This window comes from Octopus bimaculoides, chromosome 11, assembly GCF_001194135.2.
Source record: "Octopus bimaculoides isolate UCB-OBI-ISO-001 chromosome 11, ASM119413v2, whole genome shotgun sequence".
In the NCBI taxonomy this organism is placed as follows: Eukaryota; Metazoa; Mollusca; class Cephalopoda; order Octopoda; family Octopodidae; genus Octopus; species Octopus bimaculoides.
In genome coordinates, this window is record NC_068991.1 from 993,214 (window position 1) to 1,014,335 (window position 21,122).

The 21,122-nt window shown below is 38.6% G+C and overlaps 2 protein-coding genes across 2 annotated transcripts in view; both read left to right on the forward strand.

The window, feature by feature from the left end:
• Window positions 1-2,715, forward strand: part of LOC106882542 (uncharacterized) — an 18,628-nt gene extending 15,913 nt beyond the window's left edge. Inside the window, exon 16 of the mRNA XM_014933258.2 lies at window positions 60-2,715. Within this exon, the coding sequence (XP_014788744.1) occupies window positions 60-1,130 (1,071 nt within the window). The 3' untranslated portion in view covers window positions 1,131-2,715. The remainder of the gene's footprint in view (window positions 1-59) is intronic.
• Window positions 2,716-2,795: 80 nt separating this feature from the next.
• Window positions 2,796-21,002, forward strand: LOC106882544 (rho guanine nucleotide exchange factor 39). Its single transcript, XM_014933260.2, has 13 exons — window positions 2,796-3,832; window positions 5,950-6,003; window positions 6,760-6,929; window positions 7,310-7,525; window positions 8,874-8,992; window positions 9,504-9,574; window positions 9,841-10,001; window positions 11,542-11,733; window positions 12,262-12,350; window positions 12,515-12,626; window positions 13,261-13,476; window positions 15,433-15,665; window positions 16,397-21,002. Exons 2-13 carry the CDS (start codon window positions 5,976-5,978, stop codon window positions 16,506-16,508), a joined length of 1,719 nt encoding a protein of 572 aa, XP_014788746.1. The 5' UTR covers window positions 2,796-3,832; window positions 5,950-5,975; the 3' UTR covers window positions 16,509-21,002.
• Window positions 21,003-21,122: the final 120 nt, after the last annotated feature.

The window sequence follows — 21,122 nt, forward strand, 5'->3', positions numbered from 1 at the left end:
ATATATATATATATATATATATATATAAAATGTAATCTTATCTGTTTGCTATTTTGCAGGAAATATATAAACCAATAAAGATATGTTTGGTTGAAGAAATGGCGCCATTGAAAGATATTACTGCTACTACTACTACAACTACGACTATTAATACCAGTTCTACTACTAGTACTACTACTACTGCTGCTGCTGCTGGCATGTTTAGTAATAACAATAGCAGTGATGGTGGCAGGGCGTTGGTGGAAGAGATTAATGAGGGAGTAGATGAGAGCAGCAGGGTTAACGGTCAGTCGAGGTGTAACCCTTACAGAGTATTGATCCAAGATATTACTGGTATTGGCAAAAGTCAAAGTAATGAGGTCATTGAGATCAATCAGATTACTGATCTGGATGAAGTAAATGAAATTGATGAGATCAATGAAATCAGTGAGGTCGTTACAGGTGATGGTCATTTAAACGAAGGCATCAGTGGTGCTGGTCACAGCGAAATGGATGGAGTAGCTGGACACTACAATTGTCGTAGTAGTAGTAGCAGCAGCAGTAGCTGTAGCAGCAGCAGTAGTAGCAGCGGTAGTAGTAGTAGTGGTCGATGCAGTCCTCTTACTTTAGACATTATCGATGCTGAGGACGTAGACAATAACGATGATATCACCGGTCAGTGTAAAGGTCAGTGTTTGGAACCTGCCATGGACAATCTTGGTTGCAGTGACCCTTGTGATGTGGCAGCTACATCTGGGGGTTTAAAAGATGAAAAAGGGATTATGGGGAAACCAGATGCAGAGGACAGTGTCTGTGGAAAACATAGGCAGCATTGCTTTGGTAAGACAGAATTTGCCAGTTCTTGCAGCGTACGTGAAACGAAATCGGCCACCATTCTGAGTATGAGCTGTGAGGAGATGCATGGTGGTCAATGTTCTCATAGTGGACGAAAGAGTGAGAAGAGTTTAAACCTGAGTTCCGATGGCACTGAACTAACAGAACGATGGGTTTACCCTGCTGCTACTTTCTACTCAAAGAATCTCCAGAAACAACCGGAAGATTCTTTAAGTAACACACAGGATGAGAAGGACAAATCAATTAGAGAAAACGAAGAATGCTGTGGTGATTCTAAAGAAGAAAATTTGGTTTGAAAATCGTGGAACCAGATGAGAAGAAAGGAGAAGAACAAGAACAACAACAATAAAAGTATCTGTTTGTCTGTCCTGTAGCTACACACACACACACACACACACACACACATGCACACACACACATACACACATACACACGTACACAGTTTGAGTAGTGTCTCTGTCTGTTTGTCTGTCTGTCTCACTCACTCTCTCTCTCTCTCTCTCTCTCTCTATATATATATATATATATATAATACACACATATGCATACAAATATATCATATATTCATATATGTATGTGTGTGTATATATGTGTATATATAAATATAAATATATATATATACATATATATATACATACATATATATGTACATACATACACATGTGTGTGTGTGTATGTGTATGTATATGTATGATTTTATTACATACACATCACTAATCAATCATACAGAGTTCCCTATTTTCGTTCACATGATTTCATTTACAGAAAAAATATCTTAAAAACGTGTCTGGGTCCTCAGTCCAAAGCATTCACAAATAAAGTTGGTTGTGTATTTGTTTAACTGAAAAAGGAAGCAAATAATGACGAACAGACAGACATGTTTCACAGAACTATTAAAGCATGAAAAGGGTTAATATTTTCTTCCAGAACATTCCAACAATAAAAGATATGAAGGAAAGATATGGAAATTGGTTAAAATTGTGGAGAAATATTGTAAAAACAAAGAATAAATACAAAGCTGATGAGTTACAAGTGTGTCCGTGAGGTTGAGGTACAAGCTTAGATTAGTGACAAGAAAGTCCTCATTTCAAATCTTACCAAAGTCATCGTTATTGTGTCTTTGAGTAATGGAGGCAACACATTACTCTTCTTGGAGCTTCTGCTTCATGCTCTCTTTGTGTTGCTAAGAATAATAGTTAAATTCCCTTCAAACCACACCTATTTTTGAAGAGGAAGGACACAGATAATATAATGTTATGGTATATGTTTAGAATAATGTAATAGGATAGACATATTTGATGCTGGGTCTGTTGGGTCAGGGCTGACTTGGGGCTAAATACCTGTCCCATGGTAACCACACCGCTCCTCCGACCAAAGGTAACTCATGAAGATACCACTTTTGCCATTTGCCTATCTTCTCCAACTCCACACCTATGGCTGTGCAAAATAATGGAAGGTTTTTTTGCTACACACACACACACACAAGCACACACACACACACACACACACACACACACACACATGCACGTACGTACATGTGTGTAAAGTAGTAGCAGCAGTGGGACTATTGTGAAATTGATGACTGTTTCTAGAGTGAACCAGTCAATAATTGAACTTGTGCTTGGTAGAGCATCAAAACAAAATGCCTTGTGGTAATTAGTTACAACCCTTTACATTCTGAAGTTGATTTTGCCCTTCATCCTCCCGGGGCCACTAAAACTGAATACCAGTCATGGAGGGGGGGACTTCTCCTCCTTGCAAAAGAATCCTTTATGGCCTTGTTGTCTATCTTATTATTACAGTTTGATATTGTTAGTTATTTGTACCAATAATTTCATTAATTATAAAACACAAAATAATTAAAACTATTTTCTATTTCAATTTGTCTTTGTTTTATAACTGTTTCATTAAACACTTAATTGAATTATTATTATTATTATTATTATTACTGATACCCATCCAACCCATGCCAGCATGGAAAATGGACATTAAGTGATGATGACGATGATGATTACTGTGATTTTTTTTTCTTTCCCTGGTTTATCCATGTCTCGTCTCAGCTCCATCCTGTAGCTTAGAGACAAAACAGTTTCCCCAAACACATGAGCTGTGCCAAGTATTGCTACCAACTGATTCCTATGAAGTTTGGTATTTGCAGCCTTTGATGTCACAATATTGCTTTCTTTGAGATGGGTTAGGCTGGGTTAGACATGCTCTTGAAGGAAATCTCTGTCTTAGACCGAAAAGAGGAAGGTGAGCTTAAAAGCAAACAAAACTACAGGGCACTGAAAAGGAAGCATGATATTGAAAGAAAGGGCCTGAAAGTAGTAGTGGAGGAACTGAACCAGCACCTCGTTGCAAAGAAAGCAAAAATGGTCACCACCAGAATAGGTTATTCAGGGTAGATCAGAAGAGATTCTATAAAGAAATAAATGGAGAGTGTACAGATGAAAAGTTGATGCCAAAGGTTTTGGAGTGACATCTGGAGCTAGTTAAGTCCATGAGAGATGGTTATACTATATCCATATAAACGTATAAATATTTGTATATGTGTATATATGCATATATGTGCATAAGGAACATTAAAAAGCAAAAAGCTAACTGGAAATATTTTGAGTAAAGACAAAATTAAATTAGGGAAAAGACTTCATAATATTTTTGTAACTTCTGGAGATGAGAGAGAGAGAGAGAGAGTGAGAGTAAAAAGAAAGAGAAAAGGAAGAGAATGGAAGAAAAGAGTGAGAGAATACATTAAGAGTGAAGGAAGAAAGAGAAAATTGAGAGAAACAAATTAACAGAAAAGCAAGATAAAATATAAAGAGAGAGAGAGAGAGATAAAAGAAGTAGAGAAAAGAAAGAGAGAGAGAAAAGGGGAGAAAAAAGCGGAAATAGAGAGTGAGAGGCGGTAGTAATATCGACCAATGAGAAGAAAGATAAGTCTTCAGTGCTGAACGTTCTGGCACGAAATTCAAACAACAACAACTGTAAACCGAATGAGGTATTTAAAAGTCTTTTGATTTATTTATGATGTCTTATATAGAAAGATATATCTATATCTTTCTATATATATATATATATGGCGATCCGTATATATATATATATATATATATATATATAATATGTTTATATGTATGTGTAAATGTTTTAAATCCTTTGAAACTGATGTTTTTTTCTTTTGAGGTCAGTAAATTTAAATGACAGGACAAGTCACAGTGTCACACCTAAAAAGAAAAAAGAGAGAAAAACAACTGTTGTGGCCCCAGCCTGGCCGTGGTTTAATGTCTAACGCTAAGATAAGAAATGAAGACGGTGTATAAAGTAGCAAAAGTATTAAAAAATGAGTGACGTTTTGTAAATCTTCTTGGTCTGGATTTTATAAAAGCTCTGAAGTTAATTTATTTCATTGATTACACACACACACAGACACAATACATACGTGTATATGGAGGCCTTTATTTCTGCTTCTCCATTTTTTGACAAAGTTCGTTAAAGATTGTTGAATCCCTCTTCCGGGATACGTGAAATAAAACCATGTTACTACACACACACACACATTCCTAGACACATTAACTATGACAATTGTTAGTAGAACAAAAATATTGCACTTATATACATCATAAAGATACAATCTACACCATTTAAAAAAAGAAATTGTTAAAAAAAGTAGCGAGCTGGCAGATAGCACGTCGGACGAAATGTTTAGCGTTATTTCGTCCGTCCTTACGTTCTGAGTTCAAATTCCGCCGAGGTCGACTTTACCTTTCATCGTTTCGTAGTCGATAAAATAAATACCAGTTGAATACTAGGTCGATGTAATCGACTCATCCTCACCTCCCCCAAGCTACCCTTGTGGCAAAAATTTGAAATAATAATAATTATTAATAAGGCGGCGAGTTTGCGGAATTTGCAATATTTTTCTCGGTTCTTTAATTCTAGGTTCAAATTTCGACCTTTCGACCTTTTCGAGGTCGATGAAATAAAGCACCAATCTGGTGCCGATGTAATCAAAGTTTGAGACTTTATTCCTGAATTAGAAAGTAATGTTGTTTGCGTGTTGTGATATCTAAACATTTCAGTTTTTACATCTATTTTAAAGTGTGACATCTTGCGTTGCAGACACGCTTACGGTACCTGGGTAGGTGGGACGACCAAATTGGTGACAGAATAAAATTTAGTTACGTCTTTTTGTGTTGCGAATTCAAATTTTACCCATGTCATCTTTGCCTTTGATTGTGCCGCGGTTGATTCTATAGAACTTAAGGCGCAGACGTGGATGTGTGGTAAGAATTTTGCTTCCAGGTTCAATCCATTCTCTGTGAATTGGTTGGCATTAAGAAGAGCATTCATCTGTAGAAATCATGCCAAAGCAAACATCGTCTCCAGGACTTATTTCTTTTCAAGCCTGGTACTTATTCTATGAGTTTCTATTGCCGAACTGCTAAGTTACAGGGATGTAAACAAACCAACACCTGTTGTTCAGTGGTGGGGGACAGACACACACACACACACATAGATATTCAGCAGGCTTCTTTTAGTTTTCACCAACCAAATCTACTCTCAAGGGATTTGGTTAGTCTGAGGCTATGGTAGAAGATTCTTGCCCAAAGTGCCCCATTGTGGCAAATAATATGGCCATTCCCTATTTAATTGTATTCCATCGCATTCTTAGGACCAATTCTATCAGTCAACTAGTTAAATCTTTCTGTATCAGTTATGTACTGAATGTATGTGTGACAGAATAGAGACTATATCCTCCCATTCATTATTTTTATTGTCACTTTTGTTTCTCTGAAGACTATGTCATTGGATTTTTTGGAAATAATAGGTTTGTTCCTCATCAGGGCTTCTCTATCTTTCTGTTTTGACTTTCTTTGATGTCTTTTACTTTTTTGGTAAAATCATCATTCCATGATGTCTTCCATCTCTTTTATGATCTGATCATTCTATGAGCTTGTTCAATATTCTGTCACCATTTTTCAACTATTCTGCAATGTCTTCTATTATTCCATGATTTACTCCATCATACTATGAATGGTTCTCACCAATCTGAACTCCTTCATCATTCTATAAAATATTCCATCCTTTTCTCCATCCTGCCATCTTCTTTCTCCACAGGTTGTCCAAATTCTCTGACCGTCATCATGATGTCCTTAAGGAGTAGAATCCAAGGTAAACAAGTCTTTTGGTCATTTTCAAACGGAACCGTTGTATCGTACAACTAGGTAGGTTGTTGTTATTAAAAAGGTTTCTATCTCCAAACGAATGAAATTCTTGGTTGTGACCAAAAACAATTCACCAAAACCTAATTCCTCCATTGCTCTACCAAATAAATATGGTTGCTTTTTTGGGAGAATTTTCGAAATTTAAGGGTTTTTTTTTTTTTTTTTTTTTGGACAGAATTGTTGACTTGTCACACAGAATTGTTGACTTGTCACACAGAATTGTTGACTTGTCACACAGAATTGTTGATTTGTCACACAGAATTGTTGACTTGTCAGAAAGAATTTATGTCCAGAGTTTAAGTTCCATGGAAGTTGCTTTTTGCCTTTCATCCTTTTGGGGTCAATAGAATAAGGACCGCTTGAGCACTGGGGTTGACGTAATTAACTAAACCCACACCTCTAAAAATTGCTGGCCTTGTGCCAAAATTAGAAACCATTATTAACTTGAAGTGGGTGGGGGGGGATTGTGAAAAATCAGTAGAACATCATTCATAGTCTTTGGCAGTATTCAGTTGTGGCCATTTGTGTCCTGGGTTCAAATCTCATCAAGGGCAAGTTTGCCTTTACTGTTCCTGGGGTTTAAAAATACTGTACCCGTCCTCTACTGGGGTTGATTTCAACTCTATCCATTCCTCACACATGTCTGGTCTTCTGGTCACATTCCCAGTTAATATGATTCTTGTTGTGGTTGTTGTTTCTTCAGTATTAAATGAGATTGCACAAGAAGAAAAGGCTGAGTACAGATCTCCGGAAGAGCTTTCGAAAATAGCAGCATTCAATGAAGCGAAACGAGAGAAACGGCGCCGGAAAATCATCAAAGAAATCTTTGAAACTGAGAAGACTTACCAAAACCTCTTGGACATTATACACAGAGTAAGTGGTATTTGTGGTTCTTTATTAAGTGTTGGTGTTGTGGTACACCTGTTTGTTGTGATGCTTCTGTTTGTTGTGGGTCAACACAATAACCATGACAAGGGACTTTACACAGTCGCTTGACCTGCTAATAATAACAGCCAAATCTTCCTTATAGCACAACCTACCACCTTATCTATAGAGCACATTAGACAATGTAGTCCTAGACACTTCTAAGTGTTAGTGATGGTCATGGCTGCAATGTGTTTGATTATAAGACTACTGGATCACAGCTGACCAAGGGCTAAACAACAGTTGAAATATAAGCAGCAGAAAACTGTCTGATTTTCTTTTTTTTTTTTGGTTTGTTTTATTTATTTTTTTGTGTTTGTTTTTTCCAGTTCTTCTATTTCCCGCTGCGATTTGACTGCATCATTCCAGAGGCCGTCCACAACAAACTGTTCAGTAACATCGAACAAATCCAACATGTGAACATAAAGTTGCTGGATCAAATGGAACAGAACACCATAGGACAAGCTTTCCTCTCCCTCGGGCCTTTTCTCAAACTCTACTCCACTTATGCTAATAATCACACTCAAGCACTTGCCACATTCCAAGTAAGATCTCTCACTTTGACCTCAGTATGTTACACTCAGAGAAAGACTAGTCATATTTTTACCCCCCCTCCCCCCAATCCATTCCCCAAACACCTGTCACTCAGCAGCTCTATATGAGACTGTAACAGTGAGAAACAAATTAAATTGACCTGCCAGAAACAACAGCCAAATCCCTCTCAATCGTTTTTTACTGTCTTAAAGAAAGACCCTGTTAGATAACTTGCTCTTGGGTTACTTGTACATAGGTAATGGATGGGGTGGTCATATCTGGAACGTTTTTAATCAGTTTGCTCAGTTGGGGTTGACTTTGGGTTAAACAATGTCACTGAGAAAGACCCATCACTCAACAACTCTAAGACCTGTCATTCTGTAATAAATCTCTGCCCTACACTCCAAGTAAGACTCGTCACTCACACTTTACTCCAATTCAACTGATGTTGTTTAACCCCAGGTCAGTCCTGATCCAGTCAACCTAGAATTAAAAATCCTTTCTGCTATAGGTACAAAGCCTGAAATTTTCTTTGGTGGGGTGGGGTGGGGGATAAATCGATTACATCGACTCAGTACGTAACTGGTACTCATTTCATCACCCCCGCAAGGATGAAAGGCAAAGTCGACCTCGGCAGAATTTGAACTCAGAACGTAAAGACTGCCAGCTCCTTGCCGCTTTAAACCTAGAATTAAAAATCTCTCAGCTGTGACTTTTGACATAGTGGTGTATCTACAACTACATTCTATATTTTGTTTTTTAAAAATGAAAAAATATTTGAGGGACATATAGTTGCTGTCTCTAGCACACTGAAAGGGACCATGTGACGGTTGCTGTCTTGGCTCATTGTTTGACCGAATCGTGCAGTTGTTGAATCCAGAACACTTGTCTGTGGTAAACAAAGATATGTGCTAAGGGAGGTAACTCTAAAAGTCAGTTACCGTGAAACGAGTTGTAATTTAACCTTCTCGCACCTGGGTCCCTGTGTCAAATTTACTTTCCCCTTGGGCTCCCGAGCAAAAAAAAAAAAAAAATAGTTGCATGGGGTCGATTGCTTGACTAAAGGCAGTGCTCCAGCATGGCCACAGTCAAATGACTGAAACAAGTAAAAGAACATTCACAGCTCAAGAGTAACAATTTCAAGCAAATTAATGGACGGAATCAGTTGCATCTCCTTTCACCTGTGTTGATAATTAATTCTTTACTGAGAATCTGGTTGAGATGACATTTCATCTATTCCTGTGCGACAGGGTTAAGGATGGCCATAGTCTAATGAGTGTGAACATAGATCTGAACGACATTTTACTGAATTTATAAATGGTCCATCTCTTTATTTGAAAGAAATTGTTTCCTCTGCAGGAATGGTTACAGAAAAGCTCTGAATTTGCTGAGTTTATCCAAAACCAAGAAGCCAGGCCCGAAGTTATGGGATTAAAGTTCAATGCATTATTAATCACACCTGTTCAAAGAGTTCCAAGGTAAATTGCTTGTATTTCTGAAACGAGTTCTTGCTACGATAATCCTTTTCGACCTTTTCACTAATGGAATAAATTTTCTTTATGTTTTGAGTAATTCCTAAAATAATCAAGAATTTGGAAAGAAATTACGAAATCACTAGTTTTTCAACTGTTGTGTTTGGGACATAATAAAAGACAAATAGATTCAGATGGAACGTAATAAAAAACAAAATATATATCAGTTTAATTAAGATGGTGTTTGGAACAAATTCTTGCATGTCTAGAAAAGCAAACATAAAAGTGTTGCTATCTGTTTGGTATCAAAAGATTATTGAATTTCAAAACATAAGAAGAAGAAGAAGAAATTCCTTAAAGATGGCATGGAATGTCCAGACAATATTACAGAAAAAAAAGGAAAACTATTTTAGCCAAGTTCCTTCTGTTTTACATTCTTCAGCCATTTGCTTCTCACTCCCCCCCACCGCCATTGAACTATTAATCCCCTGAATATTGTCTGTTCTCATTCTCTCAGATATAAACTGTTGTTGGAAGATTTACTGGAACACACTCCCACCTCTCACTACGACTACCATGACTTACAAGGTAAGATTTGTATTTCACTGCAAATGGCCCGGGGGGGGGGGGGTATGTAAACGGACAGGTGATGGTGGTGGTTTACATTGAACATCTTTTTTTTTTTTAAATTAAATATTTTTTTAATGTTCCTGGAAGTGAAAGAAATGAAACTGTAACCAGATAGAAACGATGTCTTCTGGTTCTGCACCGTTATTTCTTTGTTTGCCTTTATTTCTTTCTGCAGCCGAACTTTCTTGCCTTCTCTCATTTTTTTCTCTTTGTAAATATTTCAGAGGCTACAAAAGAAATCTGCAACATAGCGTTCCACATCAACGAGCATGTCCGACAGCATGAAAACTTCCAGAAGATGCTCACCATTCAGAAATCTCTGGGAACGACTCCGAAAATCCTGTCTCCTGGCCGAGAGTTTATTCGAGAAGGAGCACTCCGAAAAGTAGGTAACTCAGCCTTGCCACGTCCACCCAAGTTGATAAGGGTCATCTCTATAAATAACCTCGACTCCCTCCCCCCCATGACACTTCATGTGCTGAAGAATTCGTTTCTAATCCGCAACTGTCAAATTCTCTTCTGATGGAACAAAGACATCACAAATCTCTATTTCCATTGTTCTCAGTACCGTCTCTCTTGTATATAAACTGCGACTGTCTTTTTGGTATCTGTAAATGGCGTGGTTGCCATGGAAAGCATAAGCAGTGGCATGGATCCGGCTGTCTTCTTGTGGTGTTGGTCAGTGAGGTGGTAGAGTACACCTGATTGGTGTTATTCAGGTCTCCCTCAGTTTGGTCAGAGATAGTAACTCCTATAGCTACAATAAGTGTTGGGATCCTTGCACAAGACCTTTTCACGTTGGTCAGTATGGTCAGAGATGTCTTCCTCTATTGAAATATTGTGGGGTCCTTACTGACGAAACCCTTCTATTTAGCAACTCACCTTTCTCTGAATTAAAAACATTTTTGACATTTGATGGAATGTTTGTAATTTCACCAAAGTTTTTTTCTTCGAGTGTCGAGGGCAAGATAGACTGGTAGAGTCCAATGTTCACCATGACCTCTTGGCAGAGTCCATTTCTGTCCAACAGAAAGTTAAAACGACTTTTAGCTTTTTGCGTTGCAGTGATTGTAAACCATTGTACTGGAGGAGTTACTTCCCTTGGTTTTGATTTGATTTTCTTTTTAATATTCGAGTCTTAGTTTCGAAAAATATTAGGATTAAATGCTTAGTGATACTTAGTTAAATCCCTTTATATTCTGAGTCTGGGTAGCTCTATGGTCAATTTTGTCTTTTATACTGTTGACGTTGACTCAATAATCTACCTGTTATATGCTGGGGTCGATTTGTGTATCTCTTGCTTTCTATGTTAATGCAAAAACACCGTTTGGTAGACTTCTAAGGTTTATGGGTCGAGGAGTTTAGGAGGATGTTTAATTGTTGTGTATTGATGTCCTACTGAAGTTTAGGAAATCCTGAGTAAGGTGTGGGGGTAGATATTTATATGTGTGTGTGTTTATGTTGAGGGATCCAGGCGTTTAAGAGTGTATTTGTGTTAAACTAAGTTCTAGGGACACACAAGTGACAATACATATATATATATATATATAGACAGACAGACATCGTAGAGAGAGTTACATAGAGAAGGAGGTGGTTTCTTAATTCTCAAGCTTTGGATCACATTTGATCCAATTGATCGAGGATAAAAGAGTATCCAAGGCCAACCGTGACCATCCTGCCTTTTTATGTACTCAAACGTAATATATCTATGATTGCAGTATTCCAATGGCATGTGTTGTGATAGTTCACCAATTGGCAGTTTCAAATTTCATTATGGGTGCAATTTCACCCACAGGTCATGGGGATTCTCACGTGATATAGAACAATGCTTTGAGCGGGATTTGAACACCTGATGGTTTTTTTATTTGTGCTTGTTTGTTTACGTCCCTCAGACACGGCATTCAGCCTCTGCGTCTTCTCTGCAGGTCGCTCGTAAAGGAGGCAAGTCTCACGACCGGATGTTCTTCCTCTTCTCTGACATGCTCATCTATGCCAAACCAAAGTTGCTGGACACTTGCAATTCTTACACCTGTTGCTGTGTTTTGCCTCTGAGACACTGCACCATACAGCGACTGTTTGAAGACAATAAGGAACTCCACAGCGGTGGGATGTTCCAGGTAAGTAAATTTGGCACCAAAGTCACTGTTCTGAGATCAAATCTCTTTCTCTCTCTCTCTCTCTCCCTCTAACTCTTTCTCTCCCTCTCCCTCCCTCTCTCTCTCTCTCCCTCTAACTCTTTCTCTCCCTCTCCCTCCCTCTCTCTCTCTCCCTCTAACTCTCTCTCTATTCTGATTAACTCTTTAGAATTCAAATTATTTTGTCAACTGTAATGTCAGTTTATTCGCATTGTTTTAAATTAGTCATTCATCATCTAGCTTTGAGATTTCAACAATGTGATTGTTTATTTTTAGACTGACATTGTAGGATATGTGTGAGAGGCCAGATCTGGTTAGTCTGAACATAAAACAAGGTTGAGTATTTGGGTAGGCTGTGGTTGATTTAAATGCTAAAAAGGAGTTAATCTTTCCAAATCTTTTCTCCTGAAATCTGTAGGATCTACAACCCTAACCAATTTCTACAGTCACTTCTGTTGTCTCCTGTTTAAACCCCTAATTCTGGTTTTCTGCTCCTTCTTTACTCTTCAGATCACCTGTAAAGAGGAGTCCTTAGTTCTGTATTCCCTTGATCCTGCAGAGGTCACAGCCTGGATAGAATGTCTGGAATTGACAATTAAGTGAGTATCCATTGTTTGCGATTCTTTGCAGAGAGGTCTAGGGTTGTGTGGGGGAAGAAAATCTGTGCAACATGATTATTGTTGTTGTTGTTATTATTATTATTTCCTTAGTGTTTGCTAGTAACTAATGATCCTTCTGCTGCTGCTGCTGCTGTTTTTTTCAGAAAGCTCACAGACAATCGACAGACATTAAGGAAACCCAGCAGTAACAAAGTCCCACTGCGGGGCCGTACACTATTGAGGCAGAAGAAACTTGACAAGAAAAATAGCCGGAAGGTAATGGAATTGAATCCGTTCTTTTTGTTATAACATATTTATATTATTATTGCTCCCATCACCATTCTTTCCACTTTGTCAAGCCATCAAAATATTAGGTGCCACTGTTTTCATACCGTTTGTTTGCTTATTAACTTAAGTCTACATAGTTGTTATTATTATTATCATTATCATTATCTATACATATAAATTTGACATGGGCGATTCTTTCTTGTCTTGGGATTCACGGTCAAACGGCTGGGTGGAATTGCCTGAAAAATTACACAGATGTGTAGAATGATCCCATGAGGATGCTGGGCTTTGTATTTTTTCATAGCGCCCAAGCTTACCGAGATGATCTACTGTAATAATACTCTTGTGTTTATGAATGAGAAAGGAAGGGGTGATAGATGAATAAGGAATAAAGGGTTGATGTTACACTTGGTAGCGGGATGATGAAAATTATATTTATCCTCCTGCGTTTTGAGGAATGAAAGTGAGTCAATATTTTCTGAGAATCTTCACTTTGAGGTGTTCCTCAAAATTACAGCTGTTTGATGTAAAATGTTTGGCAAGTTCTGAAAATAAATAATTTTTCACCTTATTTTACCTTTCTGGTACACCAAATACATTTGTTGATGTTTTTTCCCTCTAGGTACGACCAACAATTCAGAAATCCCTGCTCTTTACCCAGGACAAGAACTCCCCTACATCTGATGTAATGGAATCAGAAGTCAAAGAGTCAACCCCAATCCAAAATTCAAGGTCTCATTCACCATTCCGTGAACCTGACACAATTCTAGATTCTTCATTCAAAAGAAAATGGGAGAAGGAAGCATCTGAAATTGAGAAACAACTCTCATCAGAACTGGTAATCTTGTTCTTCTTCTTCTTGTTGAAGTAGTGAAGTGGTAGAATTGATAAAAGGACCAGAAACAGTACCTTGTGGTATTTACTTATGTCCTTTTATGTTCTGTGTTTAAATTCAGCTGATTGGAGCCTGGTGTAGCCATCTGGTTCACCAGTCCTCAGTCAAATCGTCCAACCCATGCTAGCATGAAAGCGGACGTTAAACGATGATGATGATGTTGACTTAATTTTTCATCTTTCTGACGTTGAGCAAATAAATTACTCGTTAAGAACTGAGGCAAATATCCTCATCATCGTTATCTTCGTTTATAGTTTTACATCTGCTTTTTCCATGGGTCAGTGGTTCCTAAACTTTTTCGGGCTGCCGCCCCCTTGACACCCAAGCCACATTCCTAGTGCCCCCACCCCCAACTAACCATCACAAACATGGATCCCTTTCTGAAGCAAATTCAAAGCAACTGTATTTCACAAATAAAACTTAACCTAATAAACCCATTATTTTGTTGTTTTGACATGAATCGTTAAATCCATTATCGCCCCACTTTTCTTCAATGCCCCCTTGGAACTTTCCACCGCCCCCGGGGAAGGAGGAGCAATATCGCCCACTTTGGGAACCACTGTATCCTCTCTCTCCTTCACCATCTGGATGTCTTGAATGGATGTGGCAGTTCCATACCCATATTTATAAATGTTTTTATGTCAAATTCTTAAAAAATAACAATTTCACATTAAACTGAAAAATTATTCAATAACTTCTAAATACAGTATTAACAGTGACTTCGAAGTTTCGATTTCCAGCAAGTTTTCATAAGTGAGAAAACGACATTCGTATATTAAACACGATTTATATTTCCTTTCCTAACAATCAGTTTTTGTTAGCAAACAGTTCTGTGTTAAAGAACCTCCAAAGTGACATCACTGAATGGAGTAGTGTAGCTTGGACTCTTTTACTGGAAGTCTCGCAATACTGCATCCAAGTTACGAGAAAATTTCGGGACGAAGCTGGCCTTTAAAGCCTGTTAGAGTTATGTCCCTTAGATTAGTTTTTTTTTTTTCCCGACGATACTTTGTGATTATGAAACGAGGGGGTGGCATTGAGGTGGAGAGATGAGGGGTTTCTTTAAAGGTCATGCATGGGTGTGTAAGTAGAGATGTGTGTTCCCCTCCCCCCACATCTATATATCATCATCAACTTCATCATCAGTTTCACATCCACTTTTCCCTGCTTGCATGAGTCAGATGGATTTTGTTGAAGCAGATTTTCCACAGCTGGATGCTCTCCCTGTCGCCAACACTTTCCAAGCAAAGTCATATTTCCCCCATGGCCGGACGTGTTTTCATGGAAATTTGGAAAGGAAGGACACTTCTTGTATGACAGTGGCAGTCGTTTACGACCGACAAGGATAAAATGCACACGTGCATGTGTGTGTGTTGGAGTAATACTTATTTTGTGGGGGTGAGGGGAGGGCTGGACGATGCCACTTGCTGCCACTCACCGTTCAACTTTTGAGTCTGTCTCCAAGTGATGTCTGGCAAGTTTGTGTAACAGATTTATTTGGTGCTTTGTGTTGCAGGGTGGGAGTGGTTGTTGATAAGACTGCTGTGAGATTTGAACTTAGGCCCATGGGTTCAGAAATTTATTAATCTATACCCACATGTCACAGTCACCGTGCTTCCCAATTATTGCTAATTAATGTTTGGTGTAATTACAATATCTTTTCTGCGATCAAATCTTGCTGAGGTGCACTTTAGGTTTCTTGTTTTCAGAATTGGTAAATTCAGTAACAGTAATATATTGGGGCTGATTCATTCGACACCCCCTCCCCTACATTTCAACACCATTGCACCCCCACCCCCACCCCGTTACCACTCCCATCCAACAACAATTGGTCAAAACTTTCTGCTTCACCTCATGAAATCCATAATTGCTAACACGTTTTTGTCCTTCTCTCTGCAGTGGTCGTCCTCTTTGGATTGCCCAGCTGGGGCTGTGTCTTCCCGTCATGATGAGATGGATTCTTTTATGTTGGTTGATGAAGGTTTAACAGACAACATAGGCACCGACCTGCTGACACCAGAAAACAATGAAAACATCAACAACAACAACATCAACAACATTGACGACACACCTCAGCTCCCTCCCCAGAACAACATTCGAGAAGGTCGACCACGCCCACTTTCTCAGTTTTTGTAAGTAAATCCATTTAAATCTTCATCCACATTTCTACCCTGTCTTCTGACTCTTTCAAGGATGATAAAATGCAGTACCAACTAAATCCTGGGGATTTGATGTAACTGACAAACCCCTTCTCACTAAATTTCAGGCCTTCTGCCCCACCGTCCTTCATCTCTGTCCTATACTAGGCTAGCCAAGTATCTCCTCTGTAATAAGACAATTGTCTGTCTGTCCGTCTCACTTGCTACACAGCCACTGCTTTCCCTTCCACTCTCCTTCTCGAGACTAAGAAGTCTTTGTTTTGCTTGTTACTTAGCAACCCTGCTAGTGCTGGTCCCACATAAAAAAAGCCTCTGTGCCAGTACCATATGAGAAAAGCACCAAGTCCACACTCTGTAAAGTGGTTGGTATTAGGAAGGGCATCCAGCCATAGAAACCGTGCCAGAACAGACAGTTGGAGCCTGATGCAGCTCTCCAACCATGCCAGCTACTTTGAAACTGTCAAACCCATGCCAGCATGGAAAAATGGGCGTTAAATGATGATGAAAGTGTTGGCATTCCATTGAAAGGGCCATATTGTTACCTCAGTCCCTTATACACCAAGAAACCAGGTTAAGCATTTGCCTTTTGAGTCCTAGGGGACATGACAGACCCAACCCCTAATATAATATTGATAATTTTATATATAATTCATCCGTCTTCTTTGTAATTAACACCTGACACTTTCTCTCTCTCTCTCTCCTAGCAATGCAGACCATGAGGACCCACCACCCACAAGGTATAAATCCCTCAACAGTGTCTTCTCTTCCACCAGACGACGTTTCCAAGATCGAGATCAACGCTGTTCCTTGCAGTAAATTATTGAAATTGTTTATTTTTACAGTTTTCCATCGAATTCTTCCTCTTCTTTGCTTTCATCCACAATAAAAGCCAACCCACTCCACCTCCAGTATTCCAATCGCCACCCCCACCTTTTTCTGTTCTCTCTCTGACCATTCCACTCTCCTCACTCTTTCCGTTCTCTCTCTCTCTCTCTCTCTGACCATTCCAGCCTATAACTAAAGCTCCCTTCTCAATCTTCTCCAATTTCTCTTCAGGTTCTGATTTATCCCAGAAGCCAAAGCACCAAACACTGCCATTGAGTTCTGGTCCTTGTTTAACCATTTTCAGATCTAATCCTGAGTTAAATCTATTTTTACCTTTCATTGCCATGAATTGACCCATTAGCTTTTAAACTGGTCATATCCAACCCAAACATTCTGTTTCATGTTCAAACTGACTAGATCCAACCTCTCACACCTAACCTACAATGTCATTCTGAAAATGAACAATCACATCATCAAAATCTCAAAGCCACAAGATAATGCAGGATTATATTCAAAACCCTCTAAAATCCATGTCCTTGTCTCTATGGAAGTAATTGTTTGTCCTAATCAACAAGTTCTGTAGAGGTGGTCAAGACTGGATAATACCTTGTGGCATTTAGATTTGTTCTATTTATCTCCTGAGTTCAATTCCTGTTACAGTTGTCTGGGTCCTCTTTTTTACAGGGGTTAGTCTCCTCCCTGGTCTAAAGAAGCCAACAATTCCAACAGCCTCTGCAATTGATCTCACTTCAGGAAGCTCCCCACCAAACTCCACCTCACTGGGCCACACCAACCAATGAAGAGGACTGTTTATGATTGCTCAGTCTGTTAGAAATAGCAGCCAAATTTCCTTCAAACCACACTCTGCCATCTTTGGATAATGTGCTCCTGGTATTCCCTGTTTGTAGGAACAAGGCAGGACGGTCACAATTGGAGTGGCTTTGATCATAGATTTCGCCAGTCAAGTCTTATCTGAAGCAGAACAACAACACTGAACATCATTCCAGGGTTCCACTATAACACATTCCATCACACTCCACCACTCCTCACTTTGCATTGAAGCCACACTCCACCACATTATGATCTCCCTCTACTCACCTTACACCACTCCATTAACAAAGGCTGGATGAAATAAGTCCTCTGCTGTACGATGTGTTACCTGTTTGTTAGCACACAGTTATTGTCAAACAACTAATGTGACTGTCTTTATAACATTTCTATAAGATGTGATTGAAAAAAGCTTACTGGGTTGATTATATGAAAGTTACCCTTCACTTGGTGAATGATTCCCTTTGTTGCCAACATGGTAAACGGCTCCCAAATCCCTCTTCTTCTCCATACCATTCTTTTGTAACTCCCACTCCCACTGTTGATGATGTTGCCTAGGTAACAAAATCTATCAACTGTTTTTAACAAGTCTTCTGACCAGTTGAAGCAATTCTTGTCCTGGTTGTTCTTCCTGATAATCCAATTTCCTTCCTGCACTCCACTTCCTCCTCCCCCCCCCTTCCTCCTCCCCTTATACTAAATCCTTTTCCACTGATCCTCCTTCTGTTTCTATTGCATCTCTTGTCTACCCACGCTTTACATTGAATGTTGGCCAAAGAGTTCTAACTGACACTGATTCCTTTTTACCAAGCATGGCAGCAGACGAAAATGTTTTGTCTCTGCTTGGTTAACCTTTAGGCTTCCTGAGTCTAGACCCTGATTCCATGTGAAGAACTTTTCCTCTAATTCTTTGGGTGATCTGGAAGTATACCTTTAACATAATGAATTCCCCCACTGACAGCCAATCTTGAAGTCATAGAATTAATTATAATAAATAGCAAAGAGCAGAGAAGCAAGCTTTGATGGACTTTAAATTTCTCTGTGAACCTATAACTAACTCCACCCTGTCAAAGATTTTCTCTGGGTCAACAAACGGTCGGATTAACGACTTGTTCTTTGCTAATAACTTCTGTATCTGTCTCACTAAGAAGAAGTCACCACTGGTTCTTTGCCTTGACCCAAACCACTGCGTCTCATCAAAGCCAATACTCTTTTGCATCAACTCTGCTGGAATTTGGAGTTGGGGAAGAAATGGGAGTACTCATCATGGACAGCACACTAATAGAATTGGGTGGAAGATAAATCCCAATTCAGAGTCTGTTGTGGTCAGTTTTGCTGGCCTATTTATCGGTTTTATTCAATATATCTGGCATGTTGTGTTGTTTGTTATTTACTGTGTGGAAATGTATTATAGCATGTATCAATATTTATGGAAATACTCTGCATGTAGCATATCAATCGTGTGGAATTTTACTTTTACGACAAGCACTAACTCATCAGTGGAAATACTCTGTTTGTGGTAAACAGAGTAACTTAAGAACTGTGAGTTTGTGTGGAAAATTACTATTATAACATATCAGGTGTATGTGGAAATTTATTATAATAACATATATCAGTTTATCAATGGAAAACTATGGTGACTATATCAACTGTGTTTGTGTGGAAACTAATTTACTGTGGTGTTGTGATTGGAATTACTGTATGTGGCAAAACAAATGCAAACATATCAACTGAATGCGTGGATATTTAGTTCTAATAGTCTTTATGTGGAATATTATGTTAAAACATAACCATGTGGTTGGGGTTGGGGGGTCGTTCTGTATTGAAGCTTTGGGTGTGTGAAGTTATATTGGTTCCACATGGATATCATCTGTGGAAATTGACTTATCAGCTCTGTGTGTGGAAATAATGCTGTCACACACAATAAAATTAACATATCACTGTAGTGATAGAAAATTATAATTATGGGATGTAGAAATTAGAAATTTTTAGTGTGGTAAGAAGCTTGCTTCCCAACTACATGGTTCTGGGTTCAGTCCCACTGTGTGGCACCTTCGATAGGTGTTTTCTACTATAACCTCAGGTCAACCAAAGCCTTGTGAGTGGATTTGGAAGACAGAAACTGAAAGAAGCTCATTGTGTTTGTTTGTCCCCCGTCACCACTTGACAGCTAGTGTTGGTGAGTTTATGTCCCTGTAACTTAGCAGTTTGGCAAAAGAGATCAATAAAATAAATACCAAACTTAATAAAGAAAAGCAAATCCTGGGGTCGATTCATTTAACTAAAAATTCTTCAAAATGGTGCCCCAGCATTGCCACAGTCCAATGACTGACTGACTGAAACAAAAGATAAAAGATACCACTAACTGTGGAAATTTGCATTGTATATGTGTGTGTGTGTGTGTGTGAGAGAGAGAGAGAAAGAGAGCAGCTGTTGCTGACACAATAATGCAAATATACCACTGACTGTGGACATTACTGGTGGTGTGTGTGGAAATGTTGCATAGGCACACCACTACTGTGTGGAAAGAATATGATGAAATATATGACATATCAAGTATGTGAGTGTGTGTGTGGAAATGTTGCTCTTAATAACATGTTACTGACTATGGAAATTTCCTCTGTGTGTATGTGTGTGTGTGGAAATGTTGCTCATCCCCTGCAATAATACACTAATTGTGTGGAAGTTGTAGGATGTGGCAAAGTTATTGCTCAAACTTTGTTTAATTTTCCCCTTGGAACTGTTTCAGTGAAAGTCATTAAAGAAATGCATGAACACCACGGATTCCCATTTATATCTCAGTACAACCACAATGACAATATTGTGTGTGTGTATGTGTGGTTATTTTTTGTCATGTCTTATGAAATTTTATTCATGTTTTCTCAAATTCCTGATTGAGGTGGAGGTGTGGGGTACAAACCTCATCTGAATTCCACATAGTTGTTTATCATCACACTACTATGTTTGTGTGTGTGTGTGTGTGAGGTTCGTCTATCCTTTTCTCTATACATCCATCCTGTTTATCTATTCATCCATCCATCTGTCTGTTTCTAAGAGATGGCTTGGCTTGTGCCACATCTCTTCAGTTATTCCTCCTCTCATCATTTTGTCATGTCCACATACTCTACATTCCATGCTAGCCACTATTCCTAGTATTTCCTTCCCAAAATGTCTGCCTTTTGAGACATGCTCCTTGCTCATATCTTTCCCACATGTGTTGACTTATAAAGATTCCTTAATGGCATCAGTCTCTCTGGACAAGGAGGCCTGTGAAAATCATGACCACTGTCCCACCAAATTACAAAAGAAGTTTTAATGTGTCTCATTAATTACTTATTTGTATAATTACCTGTTAATTTCACTGTCTCATTGCCTCTCTGTTAATTTCACTGTCTCATTGCCTCTCTGTCCATCCTTCTGTCTATCACTCTGTTCCATGTACATTCCTGTATCCTAACCCTATTTACATATCTGTCTGTCCATCTCTCTCTCTCTCTCTCTCTCCATCACATACACACACACACACACACACACAACTACACACCAACACATGTAGATATGTGTATTTTTAAAAATTTTTGTTTATTTTTGTGATATTTTATCGAGTTTATCAACAATTGTGTTTCCCATTTCTTCAATAAATCAAAATTTGAAATTTTTCTTTGTTTATGATTGATTAATTAATTAATTTATAATTTCTCTCTGTTAGCTTTAAATATGAATTGGTGTGGGAGTGAGCAGGTCAAGTCACTTCATTGTATATATATATATATACAT